We start from the raw sequence: 16,471 nt of genomic DNA on the forward strand, positions 1-16,471 counted from the left end.
CAGTTACGCGACTTCTCCGAGAGTTACACGGTGGAGGACGCGGAGAAGATGGCGGCGCAGCAACGGGAGCAGGTCGAGGCGCGGATCGCACAGCTGGAGGAGGAAAAGAGGGAGGCAAACGAACTCCGCCTAAAGTTTGACAAGGAGCTCGCGGGGTGGCGCACCGCACTTGCCGCCGCAAAGCGGGAGTTGCAAAAGGCGGAGAAGGCACGCATGGCAGCGGAGAAGCAGTGCCGCGTCCAGCAAGAGAAGTCACGGCTGAAAGCAAAAACATAAACAAAACAAACAAAAGAGCAGATGCCGCAAAAAAAAAAAAAATAATAATCAGACGCTTATGCATCATGCATCATGCAACTTTTTTTTTTTTTTCTTTATATACTAGAAGGAGAGAAAGACGGTAGAGGGAAGAGAAGCATGCTGTGTATGTGCGGAACCATGTTTTTTTATTTTTCTAATTTCCCTTGCTTCTGCTGTTAGCTTTGTGTGATAGCGTTGTTTATTTTTTATTCTGGCGGAGTTTTTCTTTTCTTTTTCTTTGTTTTTTCATTCTGTTTTTTTTTTGTTTGTTTGCATCAGCACGATGCGGCGGGGCCTGGCAGTCTTGCGGGCAAAGGCGACCAACCGGGCGGGTGGTGCGGAGTACCGCCCACGTTTTCGGCCACGGCGTCTAGTGATGCCTGTGGATCCAAACGATGTGCACAGTTCACTGCGGTCCAATAACCCCTTGTATGAGAAGTACAAGGAGCAGAGACGGCTTCGAAAGGTGGCGGAGCGGCGTGGGTCGATTGTGCTTGCCACAGTCCCTGCGGAACGCAGTGTGGGAGACGCATTCCGTTGTATGCTTGAGGTGTGTGAAAAGGATGGTCTGTTTTCAGAGTCTATATCCTTCACGCCAAAGCACTTGCAACCTTTGGAACAGCTGTTAAAGAAGGCGAAGGTGTTGTCCGCATCGACCTTTTCGAAACTTGAAGAACCCCAGGAGGTCGAGCCGTGTCAGCAAGAATATTCACTCTATGCCATTGGTCTTTCGGCTGCAAGGGAAATGTCAGGATGCGAAGAACACGTCTCTACGGCTCGTGGAGGATTGACGGTCCGAGATATCGATACCATTTGGCGTCTATTAGACAGAACGCCTCTGGATTCCCCCGTTCACGGCATTCTTTCACATCGAGGAAAGGCTCTCGTTGAAAACTGCATTGCGAGTATGGCTCAAGAGGCGTTTCCTCGGCTTCGTTCAAAACACCTTCAGGCTCTTCTTCATGAGTGCTGTGGGCTTTTGGCGTGTGGACGCGTAGCGCTTCGACTAGGATTTGCGGACATGTGTAATGTGAGTGGGGAAATAAGTATGTGGAGAGAGCTGAATGTATTGACGGAACGGTTTAACATTGCACGCCGCAAAGCAGCTGCACATTTGCAGCGCATTGAGAAGGGAGTGCCACAGCAGCGACGGTGGTATTGGCGGGGAGTTCTTCGTTCTGCCGCCGGGAGACTGAAACTTTTTCCTGTACACCAAGAAGATTTAATTCCACGGATGGAGTGGATACGGGGCTCCGTGTTTGCCTTTGTCGCCTTTATTGAAATGGCGGAGCAGTCCGGTGATGGGGTTCGAGTGGAGCCGTTGATCAGGAAGTTGTTTTGCAGTCAGTTGGGATCCTTCCTACACGTGTCTCAGATACTGGACAATGCACAAAGACTGACGGAGGAACTTCTGCAATACAAGGCGACTTCTGAAAATGACAAGACGTCGTCCCCTCCAGGGATTTACAGTGATGTTCATGAGCGGCAGACATTAGCGAATTGCATTAAGGAGGAACTGGAGAAACTTCGACACATGACCGAAGATGAATTGGAGGTGTTGTCCGAGCGGACGCATCCGTTAAATACCCGTGCAGATGCTCGTCGGGATCAGTTTGCATCTAGCGGTGGGGCACATGCAACGCAAAGTCTCCGTGATGACATCTTTGATGATTACCGGGTCACTCGACATCACAAGGAGGCACCCCCTGCTGTGTTACATTGCATACGCCCTCAAAATGCCCTTAAAGAAGCTCAAATTATTCTTCGTTATGATCCGAATGTGCCGAAAGTGTTGTCTTCTGCACCGATCGACGTGGATCAGGTGGTTCGTCGCGTTACGGAGGTGCATGAAACCAATCCATATGCATCATTGCATTCCCGACAACAGTTTAGGCAGGTGGAGTACACGGTGTGTCGACTGTATGCGGGAACGCGTTGTATTGGCCAAGGCAAGGGCGAGACGTTGATGGAAGCCATGAATGAGGCGGCGCAACATACATTGCTGAACTATTACCTTAAAAAAGGCCCTAGCATCATCCCTGAGAAGGACTCAACAACTGTTTCTGAGGGAACATCTGTGGATGCGGAACGTACTGAACCATGGGGAGTTCGTGTAAATAAATCATCCGATGAAGAAATATTTTTTTGATTTCATCTTCTCTCACACAATTTCCGCGTCGGGTGGCCGGTGATTGCTAAGGCTACGGAGGATTCTGAAGACTCACTGCGTGTGTGTATGTGTGTGGTTTTATGTTTTATGTACTGTTTTTGCTCTTCTTTTATTTTGCAGATAATTGTCCGTGACGCGTGGGAAGACACGACGACTGCCACACACACACACACACACACACACACAAATACGCACTGAAAACAAAATAAAAGGAATAAAACAATGGAGGGTCCGGTAACGGCGGTAGAGCAGTACTTTAATCAGCTCATCAATATGCGTCTTCTTACGCAGGTGGTTGTTTCCGACCGGCAGGGAAACACAATTATGGCGTGCTTTGGGAGCTCAAAACAGCCGGAAGGGCAGGAAGGTGCCGCAAACGATGGTACTTCCGGTGTAGACGATGACCTTACCATTGAAAGCAACGTGGTGCTCAGCGGAGCTCACTGTTTCCAGAATTTGGAGCAACTGCAATTGGGCATTCCTTCGTATATAAGTCTGCAGTACCACGATGCCACGGTGGTCCAGTCGCTTGATGGGTGTTGCATGCTGACCTTGATTGGATGCCGTTCGCAGGGCCATTTTGTGGGGGGGCTGCTTGTGCTTCTTCCTCAGATACGGGCCACACCGGCCTATCGAGAATTGTTAGAGAAAACTCAAGAGTGTTTTCAGTGATTTTTACAGGTGGGTGTGCGGCCCAGCGAAGGATGAGGTTTGAAGAATGCTTTTTCTTTATTTACCTCTTGAAGGGAAGAAGGAAAAAGTAAAGCAACAAACATTATTTTTGTTGTTTATTTAATTTTATTGATGCTTCGGCAGCTGGCATTAAACGTGTGTCAGATGTGTCTTTTTGTGTGTGTTTGCATGAATGAGTCTCTCATTCTTTTTATCTCCATGCGTGCGGGTATGAATGAATGTTTTGGGTATGTGCATTGACTGCTGTTATTTCTCATTATTATTATTGTTATTATTTTTTTGGTTGTGACAATGTTTTTGTTGCTTCTATCATGACTGCATGAACATCGCCATTACCGCATGGGCAATAGGAACAATACCCGCAAAAAACATGGCGGTGGATGTTGTGGCCCGCCTGTCTAATTTACCCACTAGCGTTACGGAGGCTCATATACGCGAGTTAATCGAGCCCTTTGCGAAGGTGCGCCGAGTGACGATGCCCACGCCCGTGCTTTGGCTTTCCTGTCCAACAGGCCGGGCGGAGGTCGTTGGCGACACGCTGGAAGACACGAAGCTGGTGTATGTTCACCTTCACGGCACTGTTATTGACGGTAACCGTATCAATGTCTCCTTTGCGAAGATTGGCGATGCCCCCAGAAATGACAACAACCACAGCAACAAAGTGGTGGACAGGGTGCCACGGCCCGTGGATCGTTGGGATCGGGCACGTCGGCCGCGCAGCGATACTGACGACGGGTGGCGGCAGGGAGAGAGCGCAAGGCTGAGTCACCGACGAAGACACTACGAAGATGATCGTCATTCAAGGCGACAGGATAGAAGGCGATCCCCGCGACGGCATCCCTCGAGCTCTGCATCGCGTTCATCTTCACCTTCGCGGAGGCACAGACGATATTCACATTCTTCATATTCTTCATCATCACCTTCCGTGTCTCCACGTCGAAGGCATTCCTCATCGTTATCGCAGAGACGACGGCGTAAGCGGCGACGCTCGTCCTCGAGACCAAGACACCACGGCCGCTCGCGCTCGCCCAGCTGGGGGGACTAACGCTCAATTTGCATGCATGCATGTAAATTAGGAGGGATGCAAAAGGACAAGAGCGTTACGAACAGCAGGAGGAGGTTTTTTCCTTTTATGGGAGTAATATGAGTGTAAACAGGGGGACGTGACCGTTGTATGCCTTGAGCGGGTAGGGGGAGAGGGAGAGAGTGAGAGTTACAGCAGAGACTGCAGGACGTTGCTCTTAAAGACGAAAAGGAAAAAAGAAAAAAGGAGATGGAACAAAATAAAATTACTTTGAATAAAAAACAGGAAAAAAAAAGCGCCAAAATTACAAAAAGAGAGAAGTCCCACAAATATATACGTTTCCCGCAGTTGGGCGGTGCCTTTTATTCTCTCCCTCCCTCTCTTTATTTTTTTGTGTGTTTGTGTGTGTGTGTGCGTGATGGCAGGTGTTTCTTTGCCTGCGGGTCAACCCTCTAAGGGGGATGTGTGTTAGTGTTATTGTGTTTTTGCTTACACGTAGCCCCTTTTTTTCCCTTTGCTCCTTGTTGTTCGTTTTGGTTGTGTGTGTGTGCGTGTGTGTCTTGTTTTGGCACGATTTCTTCTACAACAATCAAACGCAGCAAACGCAAAGAGGGGTGAGTCCACCGATCGAGAGGTGTGGAGAGTGTTGTCTTGAAACGTTTGTACAGACATTCATACAGAAATAGAGGGATTGACAGGGGCACACAGACACACAGAAAGAAAGGGCGGTGGGTGTGGGCTCTTCCTGGGCGCTCATCACGAATAAAAGAAGAAACATAAAAGAAACAGAGAAGCGGAAGCAGAAATCAAGAAACTGAAAGTTATAAGAGTACAAACGATACGCATACATACATACATACATACATACATATAAATATACATATATATAAATATAGTTATATAATTTATAGAAATAGGAAGTAATAGAAGAACAATCGTCTGTATTATTTACTGCTAACATTTGGGTGGGAAGAGGGAGAGGCGATGAGTAGCCTTAATGAAACGTTGGATCAGAACACCTCCACCGTATATTCAGACACGAACGATGGAGGACAGACAGGCGATACAAGCCGTGCGGAAGAACAGGGGTCCTTACTAACTTCCCATCGTACAATGTCTGAGACAGATCTTCGCACAGGATCCTTCTTGGATGAGGAACAAACCCAGTATGAGTATACCACTGGGTACGATAGCAGAACGTATTACTCCCGCACTTTTGAAACCCGCACCTACGACGACTCTTCTTTTCCACAATCACCGCGGTCGGATGAGTTAAGTTCCACGTTTGCAAGCTTTTACATGGAAAGCGAAGCTGCTCGAAAGGTGAAATCAACCATTTTCTTTCTGCGTCGTCCTCTGATATTTTTTTTTATGACGCTATCGGGATCCGGTGGTATTGGCACAATGTGTCGTGTCGTTCATGCCATAACGGTGGCTGCGACGCAGCGTCATGCGAGGCATATAACATCCCCGTTAAATGATTTAAACAGCCTTCCGGATGGCTACCCGAGTGTTCCCGAGTGGATGCGACAGGCGCGTCTTGCGCTCCCTTCGATTGTTGAAGTCTTGGTTAAGAAACTACTTCGCACGTGTGGGGTTCCCGCGCTTGCCGATCTACAGAAGGATCGCTGGGCGGCAGCCCTTGGGAGCCTGGAGAGTGCCAGGGAAGAAATTATTTCTCAAACCACCCATGTGGTTTCAGGGCCGATGGTACCGCTGGTGATTTTCCTTCCGTTATTTTCTTTCTCGGTGATTTCTATTGCCCGTCGCATAGTTGCACTGCGACAGGTTCGTCAGGCTGAGGAGGAGGAGGAGTTCCAACAGATGGGCATCGACGAGGCGGAAAAGGTGGGAATTCCGCATAGTGCAGAGCTCTCAGCAATTCAAGAGGCGGAGGCGAGTAACATGTCTGTGGATGGGGCGATTGTACACACAGCGAAATTTTATGAAAATAGAGAAGTGACCAAATCGGCGGTGGTGACAACATCAGAAGTAGCAGCGACACATGTGTCTGTAGAAACGAACGTGAGTTCCTTCATTAAGAGGCCCACTGGGTTGCATTCTCCCTCAGAAAATCAAACGAGTCCGCACACTGTGCCCACATCTCGGGATTTATCGCCTGTTTCTGTGGTGACGGAGGATGCAATGAAAACAAATCAGGTATTTGGTGCAAACGGGCCGGATTCTCCGCTACCACAAGAGCGAGTCCCTTTGCAGGGTCTTAACGTTGCCCCATACGCACTTAAAGGTGATGTTGTAGCCGCCTTGTTGGGAACGCCCACTGTGAAGGAGGTCAATGTTTTGTTGATTGCCGCCTCCAGATATAATTGTAGGCGGGTAATTATACCCTCCAGGGTAGCAGCGTCAAGTTTAGTTTCTGTTTCCCCATCTCTATCCATAGAGCGCACCGATGATGTGCTGCAGCATGTCATGAGCGTCGAGGAACCCCGCGGTCTTACCACCGTTGCTGTATTTCTTCGCCCTGTCACCGACGACGCTGTGGAGCTTTCAGCATACAAACACCCAAGTGCGGCGGTGTATGTGTTTTTGGCAGCGAGTGGCGTGGAGGAAGATGTTGTGGCACATTTAGTCGATCAACGCATTTACTCTGCGTCTTCCCTGGACGAGCCGATGCCTGCCAATGCATGCTTTTACGATCGCTCGGTAAAGGAGAGGGAAGGCACGGTTGATGTATATTGAAGTAAGGGAGTGGCCATGGTGGTATCCTGTTGGACGCAGATTTCATTGAAATGCTATAGAGTGCTGTGGGACAAGGGAACACGCAGGGCGGAGAACAGGCGTGGAGAGTACACACAGAAACACACCAAAACAGGAATGAAAGAAACCACATGGAAAGAGGGGTTTGGATGATACTTTTTAGTTTCCTGCCACTCCCCCCGAAATATAGAGAATGCTTTCTTTTATTTTTTATTTTCTATTTTTTCACCCTTTTTTATTCAGAGGGAGAGGCTGGGGGAGAGGGAGATGCGGGTTTTGCTTTTTTGCTGTTGCCTTTTGAGCTGCCACACGTATGAAGAGGAAAGAGATGGAGTTATTTTTCCTATTTTTTTTTTTCATATTTGTGGGGAATTGTTGCGTATCGCCTGCGGAAGCTGCAAAAACAACAACAACGACAACAATAAGAGAACAACAAAAAAAAGGAATTTTTGCGTGTCTCTTTTATGTTCTCTTACGTTTTTTTTTTTTTTTTTTTCTTTCTACCGATGTTTACTGCACGGCCAACGGTGCCTTATTTTTTTTTTTTTTTTCTTTTCAATTTTCTTTTTCTTTCTTTTTTTTTTTTTTTTTGGCGGTGTATGCATGCATGCATTTGTGGTGCGCGTCTTTGCCGCCACGCTCAAGCGACACTCCCGTGAAGTAAAACCGTTTATATTTTGAAGGTTGAAGGGTTCCACAGAGAATTATACGGCGAATTGACATCCATTACGTTTACGTACATACATAGAAATACACATAGAAAGATAAGGATTTATAGCCAGTAAGTCTAGCATAGACACATATACGCGAATAGAAGGTCTATTCCGTCTCCTTTTTTTTTTTTTTGTTGTTGTTGTTTTGTTTTGATTCAAAACAAATTTAACTTTACATACATGTTTGAGCCTCTTCGCAAAGAGCGTGTACCGTCGCGTGTACAGGGCAGTGAGGGTTATGTTGCCTTTGCAATACATCCCGATCCCACTTCTGCGGCTTTCAACTGGGGATGCTGCATTGTGACAAGCAAATTGGATCTTATTTTTCACAGGGCACGTGATGCTTCGATGGGTCTTTCTCCGCCTGGAGCACGTGAAAAGAAAAAGACACCGTATTTTTTTCGTCTTTCTTGTGAATCAGGAAGTGTTGTGCCGGAGTACCCAATTCAACCAGCAAATGTAATTGATTACATGTTCAGTGAAGGTAGCAGTGCAAATATGGAGCAGGGGGAGAAGCCGGCTGATTTCGCAGAATACATGCCAACGGTCGCCATACTTCTTCGCGTCTCCAGCACTGAAGTAAATCTGCTGATTCTTCGACCCGTGTTGCGTGGGAAGAAGGGGAAGGGAGTCGTCATTCGATACAGCACATTGCTCCTACCAGCACCAGGGTGTGCACGATATGTACGGATGGATCACCGCGGTGGGGCCGTCTTTTTACTTGGCCCCTATGTCTATGAGTATGACGGTAGGGTACAGTGCTACTCGCTTCAACTCGACGGTGATAAACAGATTAAATCATCGTTTCGAACAATACTTTTGATGGCATTTGTATCACCTACGGGGAATAAATATACAACGGCATCCACGCTGGCGGGTACTCAACTGATTGTGTGGGCCTCTTTGCGGAGGCCATTATGTCATGTGTCGGATAATTCACGCGTTCTTTTTGTGGACCTGATGTTTCTTACCGATCGTGGGACAGCAATGGTATTTCGTGTGAGTCTCGATGAAGAGAATAGAGAGTCTCATGCCACCTGCATTTGGTTTAGCCATTTGCTTCAAAATAATTTTTTTAAACACACACATATCCCTCTTGGGGTGATAGAACGCTGGAAGACAACGTCTTTCTTTGCACATGCCATAGATGAGGTGAGAAGAGCCTTTGGAAAATCTTTGGAAGAAAACACGACGGTAGACTTGAATCCGGTTTCATCTGCTATTCCGATTTTTTCCGTGAGTCCCACTGGGACTGTACTTTGTGTGGTTATACCAACTGAAAAAAAAGTATGTTTAATAGCCCTTGGCTGTAATGCCAAAGCGTCTGCTACGACGTCATGTTCATCTGTTTGTGTCGCAACACCTCCAAGTGTGACAATTTGTGATGTCGCTTGGGTCGCTGGTTCGTTGTGTGGCTTTCTTCTTCTCGGTGTCTCTAAGCAGATGGAACAATCGAAAGCAATGCTGTTTTTTCTTCCATTGACAGGACATATGCCGTTGCGCATTCATTTGGATCGGGCCCATGCGTCATTTCTTACATCAGATGGTGGGATATTTTCATTTTTTTCAATTGAGCGCTCGCAAGATGTGTTTGGCACCACCCAGCTGCATCTTTCACTGTATCATCGTTCAGGTTCTCATGGGGAAGGGAATGAAAATGAGGTACGGACGGGACTTCTCTCTCTTCCCACAATAGCGTCGTTCGGTCCAATGCGTTCTCCGTTACATGTAATGCACATAATCTATTTTACCGGTTTAGCATCGTTTGCTTTCGTCCATGACAGGACACCAATTACGTCAGCATTGGAAAAGGCTGAGAGCACCGCCACTGGCGATGAGGGAAACGCACAGAGTCGTATTCCGCATAAGTTTGCTGCAGATGACGAAGTGCAGGTTTCGGTGGAAGCGACACTCGAGTCTTTTCTTGACCCCTGGCTTCATACAGGAATTGAGGGTTCGGCGTTTCCTCTTTGCGATGTTATGCACGAGATCATTCCGTCGTTACTTGAAGACATGGAACACAGCCGTGTCGCTTCGGCTGCTTCTCAAACAGGCGATGGTGGAAATTGTGCGGCACTTTTGTCCATTTTTCGGGCTGTGGCCGATGTGTTGGCCGCAGTGTCCGTGACGCTCACTTCTTCCATTTTGCGGCGCTATCTTGCAGAGATTCATGGGGTCGTGGTGATGTTGCGATACGTTCTAACTGTTATTGGACAAAGTGGCGCCGTGTCAGCATGTTTCACTGCGGTGGCGTTTTTGACGCCACTTGTTGACAAGAATGCCGCAGGTGAATTGAGCTGTCCGGAGTGGTGTGCCATTATTGCGCCGCTTTTTGATGATGCATTTGCACATGTGGCTTCATGTCCATCGCTTGCACACGCACTTCTGCCGTACTGTAGCGCACCGTTGCAGCACATAATGTCCACGGGGGAGTCTCTTTTGCGGCGTGAGAAGAAGCGGGAGCTGAAAGCTGATATCCCACATGTTTCCGTGTATCACAACGGGGAAGTGATTCGTCCTCTTGAAGAAACTCTCTCACTTGCGCGTAGAGGGAATTCGGGTTTGGTGATGCTCTCAGCTGCGGATGTTTGCTGGGCAGCACGTCGTTTGTTTTTTTGTGATGGCGTTGATGCCGCGCGCGCGTTTCTCAAGACAGTTGTGGATTTTCACTTGTCCAATCCGGATGTACGCGCCGTGTGCACGGAGTACGACGTGGTTCAGAAGGAACTGGCTGCAGTGGTAAACTGCATTTAGTGTTCTTGTTAGTTGTTTTTTTTTTTTCTTTTTTTGATTTGCTTGGTGTTCTGTGTGTTCATATTGTATGTAGTCTTGCTTTTTTTTCTCTTATGCAGTTGCGGGTTGAAGGATTCATTGGGAGGTGTGGCACGTTCTTTCTGGGCGGGATGTGTTTATACTCTTCTATCTTTCTTTTAAGGGTATTTATTTATTTCTTCCATGTATTTCAAACTTCTGACGTTCTTTTCTTTCTCCACCTTTGCTTTTATTATTATTATTATTATTATTATTATTATTATTATTATCTGTTGGTTTGGACGTCTGCATCTCTTTATTTGTGTCTGTTGAGTATTTCTTTTTCGTTGTTGTTGCTGCTTCTTTTTTTGCCTTTTTTTTTTATTTTGTACTCTTTTTGAACCACACAATTGTGTGCGTCCATGCACGTACCCGCGATGGTAAAGAGGGTGACTTATCCCCCCTGGGATTGTGGGGGTGAGAGTGTGCCTGCGTCTGCGTCTGTGTGTGTCGGTGTGTGTGGATTGAAGTATCATTCATTTCCCTACCTCAGTTGCCTTCTTTGGCGTTGGGCTTGTCGGTGTGGCCGGTGGTGACTGCGGTGCTGGAACAGGGGGTGGCGGAGAATGCAGGAACGTTTTGACCACGAGGTGTCGTTTTCTAATCGCCGTTTCTCATTTTACACCAGGTCATTCAGGAACATCCGAAAAAGCATTGCCGCCTCTATTTTTGAGTATCATACACATTCCCCGCGAGCATGGCGCTGCCTTTCGGTTGGATGCTTTGGGGAGGCGCAACGGCTAAGTCGTGCCAAAAACGATCTTGTCTGTTTGGCAGCCTCTCTCGCGATGTGCGGGAATACGGCCAAGGCTCTGACTGTGCTAGAGGCATACATCATAGCAACATGCGTGTTGGCCCACGAAAAACGTTTGCGTCCATATGGCTCCGAGGAGCGTCATGTGCGGCGGCTAAACGAACTCATTGTGGGTTGGATGAGTGGGCCGAATTTGGCAGACCAGGTGATGGGGCAAAGTGCACAGGCACGGAATGAGGAGGAGTATTACGCAGCCGTGTTGGATGCTTCTTCTGCTGTGGATTGGGATACAATTCACCGATGGTTTATTATAGCCCTGTTTCTGCACGAAGGCAAAGGATACAAACCTCCAAACGTCTTGTGGTTTCATTATTTCTTTGGCCTTTTCATGAATGGTACCCCTGTGGTAGAGGAGGAAAGTCAGCGTTCCACCAAACCACGACGACGGCAACAAATCGCTATGGATGAGCTGAATAATACGGATGTGGAGGATATTCTTCTTTCACAGTGTGAACCGAATGATATTCATTTTATATCTGCCATTACGGCGTGGAAAACGCGACGGTACCGCAGTGCCATTGCGGCGGCGACCAATTTTTTGTCTGTGGAAGGGTGCGGCTATAAAATTACAGATTCCAACATGCGGGTTATGACACTTTTTGTCCGTTGCATGTCTCTTATTGAGATTGGAGAACGCACGATTGCGGCCAATGATGCCCTTGAACTTTTGAAGAATGATGACCATTTTTTCTCCATCGTGGGCGCTAGTATTTCTGCTTTTCTTATGCCATTACCCAATGCTGTGAAATTGGTGACGTCATATGATGGGGAAACTCAGATGCAGAACCACGTTTTTGTGCTTTGTGAATATGTACATGCCTTGACGCTTGCCCAACTTGGATGCATGGAGGCTGCTCGGGAGGTGCTACGATGTGCCATGCCTTTTGCATCGAAGTATGATGTAGGGGAGTGGATGACGGATCTCATGCTGGTCGTTTGTACTGCTTTGGAGGATTCTTCAACAATTCTGAAGATCCCGTTGTCGCCTCATCGACAGTTGTATATTTCAATGTGTCCTGTGTTTTTTGGGGGTTTTGGAAGTGGATGCGCGAAGCTGCGGTCGAATACACCTGCAGCTCGATTGTTGTACCCAAAACGAGTTCCAACTTACGTCTCCGTACGACAGATGTTGCCATTTCACTTGAATCGTGCCCATCATTTTTTTGTGGAGCGAAAATACATTGAGGCATGGAGTAATATTTGCCTGGCTGTGGGTTGTGCCGAGGAAGTGGTTGGCTCGCTTGAAATGGCCTTTACAGACTGTTCTCCATTGAATGCGTATTACTTTGGCTGCCGTCTTGGGTTGGAGGTGCTCCAAACAGTACTGGGGGTGATGTCACTAGGAGAAAATGCTATCCCACTGAATTATGACAGAAACTCTGCCTATCTTCTCCTTGAGGAGGGGAATTTACTCTGCGAGGAGGTGATAAGAAAGTGTGCGGAATGGTCGCAGCGTCTTCGTCAGTTTTACCCCAATGTTCGTCTGGGATGTATTGCATTGTCAAAATATTTCACGATGAGTCGCACAGACTCTTTTATTAGCCGAGCGATTTGTCTTGCAGGACGTTATCCAAGGTGTGTTTTGGCACAAAACTGTCTGACATTTGCCTTGTACACCAACCATCACATCCCGGAGGCTGTTGACAACGCAACAAAGGCACTACAAACCTTCCCACATTCGAGTGAAATTGTAAGTGTTTACCGACAAATTGTGGAGAAGGACGGGGTTTATGTATTTAACTACCGGACCCTTGTTCCCGTGCGTTACGCCCCTGTCTCAGGTCGATTATGGACGAAGCGAATGTTTATTCTGCTTCTACTGCTTGTCTTGAACTTTGTATTATTTGCACTCACTGTAATTGTGAATATTCCCGGAGGCGTGGCCTATTCGGAGTCCATGAAGGAAATTTCCGTGCGTTTTCAGCTTCCTTCCGTGTTTCCACTCTTCTACGCGTTGTTGATTATTGTGTATGCCGTATTAGCAACTGTATCAGAACGAAATCTTGTGCAAACCATCATGGTAGATCTTTTCTTTCGTGACACACGGTTAAATCGCTTGCTTTACTCCATGCGTGGGATCGCTCTGGTGAACGCCTTCAATGCGATTCAAATTACTGTTTTTGGAAATAATTTCCTTTTTGAATCCCATTGGTACACGTTTCTTCTGTACATGATGTTGACGCTCGTCTTGGTGCCTTTTACGTCGCGGGTGTGGTTTCTCCCTTCCATCGATGAACCGAAAGATAGTGTATGGACATGGTTGACGCTCCTTTCAGTCGACACGTTGTCTGCTCCGCTCTTGCTTGTGCCACACATTGCGCTTTTTGCACTAGAGCCGTTAATGTTTATTGCTTTTTTCTTCTTTCAACCGGTGCTACGACCCGATAGGTGTAACATGGGTGGAAATATTCAACGGCGCCTACGGATTCACAATTCGTGTCTTAGAAAATGCATATCTCCATACGTTGAGGGGAATCAATCGCAATTTATTCATGTTCGTCTCATGTCTCTTTTATACTACAAGACGCATCCGAACCCCAATACCAAAAATCTGATGAATCAACAGATAGACGAAGACAATTACCGCATCTTTCCGTTAATTGACGTTTACGACAAAATCTCAACTAAGCCCATTGAACGGTTGACGCACGAAGAGATTGTTAAGCAAGAAAGTCGGCATGGCGTGATGGACTTTCTCGCCTCAGTTCGCGGGTCGTTTATCATTGGAATGGATGAGGAGGACGAGGAGGAGGAGGGGGTTGAAGTTTCCAATTGCCTCCCCGGTGCTGTGGGAGCCAATTATGGACCTGATATTCCAGAGTACCCAATCGGTAACTCCGATGCAAAGAATGGGGCGGCGAATGCCGTTGCCGGGGAGAATGTCGTTAAGGGAGAAACGGGGGCGAGGGATGAACGCCGTGGCAGCAAGGGCATTTTTGGCTTGGGTTCGGCACAAACATCGGGAAAGAAACGAGCCAAAGTGGCTGGTCTGATAGATGTCATCCATGGGGACGGAGAAGAGGAAAAGAAGGATGGGGAGGCTAGTCGAAGAAGCCGAGAATTCAACAGTAAGAAGACTCCAAAGGAGGCCAAACTTTCTGAGGACAAAAATTCAACTGGTGACGTACCATCCACCACAAACAGCGATGAGGCTGCGTTCTTTTCCCCTGTTAACTGCATGACGGGACGGGTACCTGAGCGAATGTCATTGCGTGCGGATGCGAGGGAGTGTCTTACACTGCTTGCGGACACATATCGTGCCTCCATGGAAGAATTTCAAAATTCTTTTGTCTCTCCCTGTGGAAGCATGAATGAGAATGTTGCGGTAAGCAGTGAGCAGTTGAATTACCCTGGAACAAAGGGCGCACCAGAACTACTGCGTACTCGGTTGTCTGCGTTTTCCTCTGCTGCTCGCTCAAGTAGAATTTCTTCGGCATTTGATGGCAATGAGACGTCGACATTCTACACAAACCCCGATTTTGTTTCTTTAGAAGAGATATCTTTGCTCTGTGCATTGCAGACACTTTATCGTGCTCTGGATACACCATTATCGGAGAGGGATTCTCATTCAGATTGGGCCTGTGAACTTCAAGAGAAGAAGAAAATAGTAGAAGAGCGTCTCCTGGAGAGATATGAGTTGAACTCGCGTCAGTTAACATTGAAAAGTCATAGATGCCTGGAACTCTGTTGTAAGATCGCTTCAAAGATTGTTGAGGCCGGTGATGACGAGTTAAGTCCATATGCCGCAGGGAATTTGTCACTTATAGGGGTCATATTGCTTCTGCATGACGCTTCGGGGATATTTGACACGCTTCTACTCAATGGACTTCTGGACCATTGTGTCGTTTGTGGCTTCACAGGGATGCTTTCTCTGATAATGTCGCCCCGCTGTGGGGAGCGGATGAAATATACTCACTGGGAGAGCTTGCTGCGTTCATTTGGGTGCGAATCCTCCCCTCATCGAGTGGAATCTCTTCATATTGTGTTGAGTGCATTTCAGCAGCTTTCCGAGCCAAGTCTCATCAATGAAATTGTACCGCTGTTTCAGCGTGCAGTGGAGGCTGCTCTCAGCAATCAAATATCCAAAACATCCTCAACGGCCCTTGAGAACCTTCTCTCCCGCGTTAAACGTGACGGAAATTTGAAGGTTGACTTTTGGCAAGTCGAGGGGGCGAGAGGGCAAACGATATTTTCAAACGCATGCGCTGTTGGGAATTTAGGACTTGTTGAGTCCCTCAGGTCCCTGGGTCTCGTAGCGAACCTGAATCGTGTTCAGAGTGATGGGACAAACGCCCTCATGCAAGCCGTGATGCACAATCACAATGACATTGTGCGTTGGTTCTGCGAGTTGCCCTCCGATATGACGGCAGAAAGCTTCAAGCACAAGCACCCGAAAAAAGGCACGGTACTTGACATCACCAAGCGTGGTGCATTGCACTCGATGCTGAAAGATGCAATGACCAAAAAAGAAAGGGAGGGCGTGGCACCCTAAAGGAGATGAATAGTTGTATGTGCCTGCGTGTGGCCGGAGGGAAGAAAATAAAACAAAAATTGTTTCCTTTTTTTTTTTTCTTCTTCTTCTAATATTATTTTGCTGCTGCCGTTGCTGCTCCTGCATTGGTTTATTATATATATATATTATAATAATTATTGCGATGTACAATACGTGTATTTATGCTTAAATAAATAATTGGACGTTTTTTTTTTTTCTGTTTTTAAAGAGGAGGGGGACGGTGGAATACCGAAGCAAGCAGACAGAGAGGCGAAGTAAACCAACAACAACAAAAAAAAAAAACATATTCCGAGGGAGTTGTGTCGTGATTATCATTACTTTTTTTTTCCTTTTTTTTTTTTTTTTTTTATGCCTTGTCGCTTTAGTTTTGTTTTGTTGTTATATTTTTGTAGTTGGCTGCATGTGTGCATGTGTGGGGGAGGAGAGGATGGAAGATGGATGGAAAGAAAGAGGGAAAGTGAGAGGGAGCCAATTGTTTTTGTTGTTGTTGTTGTTTCCTGCTCATACAGAACCACGTGTATTTCACTACTTCCACACAGACACGCAAGTGTCCCGTACATCACTGTTCTGCATGCATGCATGCACGTTATACGTATATAATTTGGGGGAAGAAAGAGAGGAGATATGAATGTGAACACGATTAATACGTGTTGCTGGAGGGGGGGGGGGGGGGGGGAAAAAAAAAAAAAGGGGGGGGGATTTTTGGGGTTTTTTTTTT

The 16,471-nt window shown here is 47.0% G+C and overlaps 7 protein-coding genes across 7 annotated transcripts, besides 12 other annotated features; all 7 read left to right on the top strand.

The window, feature by feature from the left end:
• Positions 1-276, top strand: Tc00.1047053503919.4 (hypothetical protein, conserved; the record flags this gene model as incomplete). Its single annotated transcript, XM_803516.1, has 1 exon — positions 1-276. A coding segment is annotated over one exon (276 nt), but the record flags the coding sequence as incomplete, so codon positions are not given.
• Positions 1-16,471: a sequence feature (heterozygous, non-Esmeraldo-like haplotype).
• Positions 305-325: a sequence feature (AT_rich).
• Positions 518-569: a sequence feature (T-rich).
• Tc00.1047053503919.10 (spliced leader RNA PSE-promoter transcription factor, putative) lies at positions 581-2,446 on the top strand (the record flags this gene model as incomplete). The annotated part of the gene is made up of 1 exon (XM_803510.1): positions 581-2,446. The coding sequence occupies one exon, from the start codon at positions 581-583 to the stop codon at positions 2,444-2,446; it is 1,866 nt and encodes a 621-aa protein (XP_808603.1).
• Positions 2,626-2,662: a microsatellite.
• Positions 2,690-3,139, top strand: Tc00.1047053503919.20 (hypothetical protein, conserved; the record flags this gene model as incomplete). The annotated part of the gene is made up of 1 exon (XM_803511.1): positions 2,690-3,139. The coding sequence occupies one exon, from the start codon at positions 2,690-2,692 to the stop codon at positions 3,137-3,139; it is 450 nt and encodes a 149-aa protein (XP_808604.1).
• Positions 3,480-4,205, top strand: Tc00.1047053503919.30 (hypothetical protein, conserved; the record flags this gene model as incomplete). Its single annotated transcript, XM_803512.1, has 1 exon — positions 3,480-4,205. One exon carries the CDS (start codon positions 3,480-3,482, stop codon positions 4,203-4,205), a length of 726 nt encoding a protein of 241 aa, XP_808605.1.
• Positions 4,577-4,602: a microsatellite.
• Positions 5,028-5,071: a microsatellite.
• Tc00.1047053503919.40 (hypothetical protein, conserved) lies at positions 5,169-6,884 on the top strand (the record flags this gene model as incomplete). The annotated part of the gene is made up of 1 exon (XM_803513.1): positions 5,169-6,884. One exon carries the CDS (start codon positions 5,169-5,171, stop codon positions 6,882-6,884), a length of 1,716 nt encoding a protein of 571 aa, XP_808606.1.
• Positions 7,301-7,344: a microsatellite.
• Positions 7,380-7,402: a microsatellite.
• Positions 7,438-7,493: a microsatellite.
• On the top strand, positions 7,796-10,369 carry Tc00.1047053503919.50 (hypothetical protein, conserved; the record flags this gene model as incomplete). Its single annotated transcript, XM_803514.1, has 1 exon — positions 7,796-10,369. The coding sequence occupies one exon, from the start codon at positions 7,796-7,798 to the stop codon at positions 10,367-10,369; it is 2,574 nt and encodes an 857-aa protein (XP_808607.1).
• Positions 10,617-10,656: a microsatellite.
• On the top strand, positions 10,993-15,732 carry Tc00.1047053503919.60 (hypothetical protein, conserved; the record flags this gene model as incomplete). The annotated part of the gene is made up of 1 exon (XM_803515.1): positions 10,993-15,732. The coding sequence occupies one exon, from the start codon at positions 10,993-10,995 to the stop codon at positions 15,730-15,732; it is 4,740 nt and encodes a 1,579-aa protein (XP_808608.1).
• Positions 15,862-15,892: a sequence feature (AT_rich).
• Positions 16,072-16,101: a microsatellite.

This window comes from Trypanosoma cruzi, genomic scaffold (genome assembly GCF_000209065.1).
Source record: "Trypanosoma cruzi strain CL Brener 1047053516027 genomic scaffold, whole genome shotgun sequence".
Classification (NCBI taxonomy): domain Eukaryota; phylum Euglenozoa; class Kinetoplastea; order Trypanosomatida; family Trypanosomatidae; genus Trypanosoma; species Trypanosoma cruzi.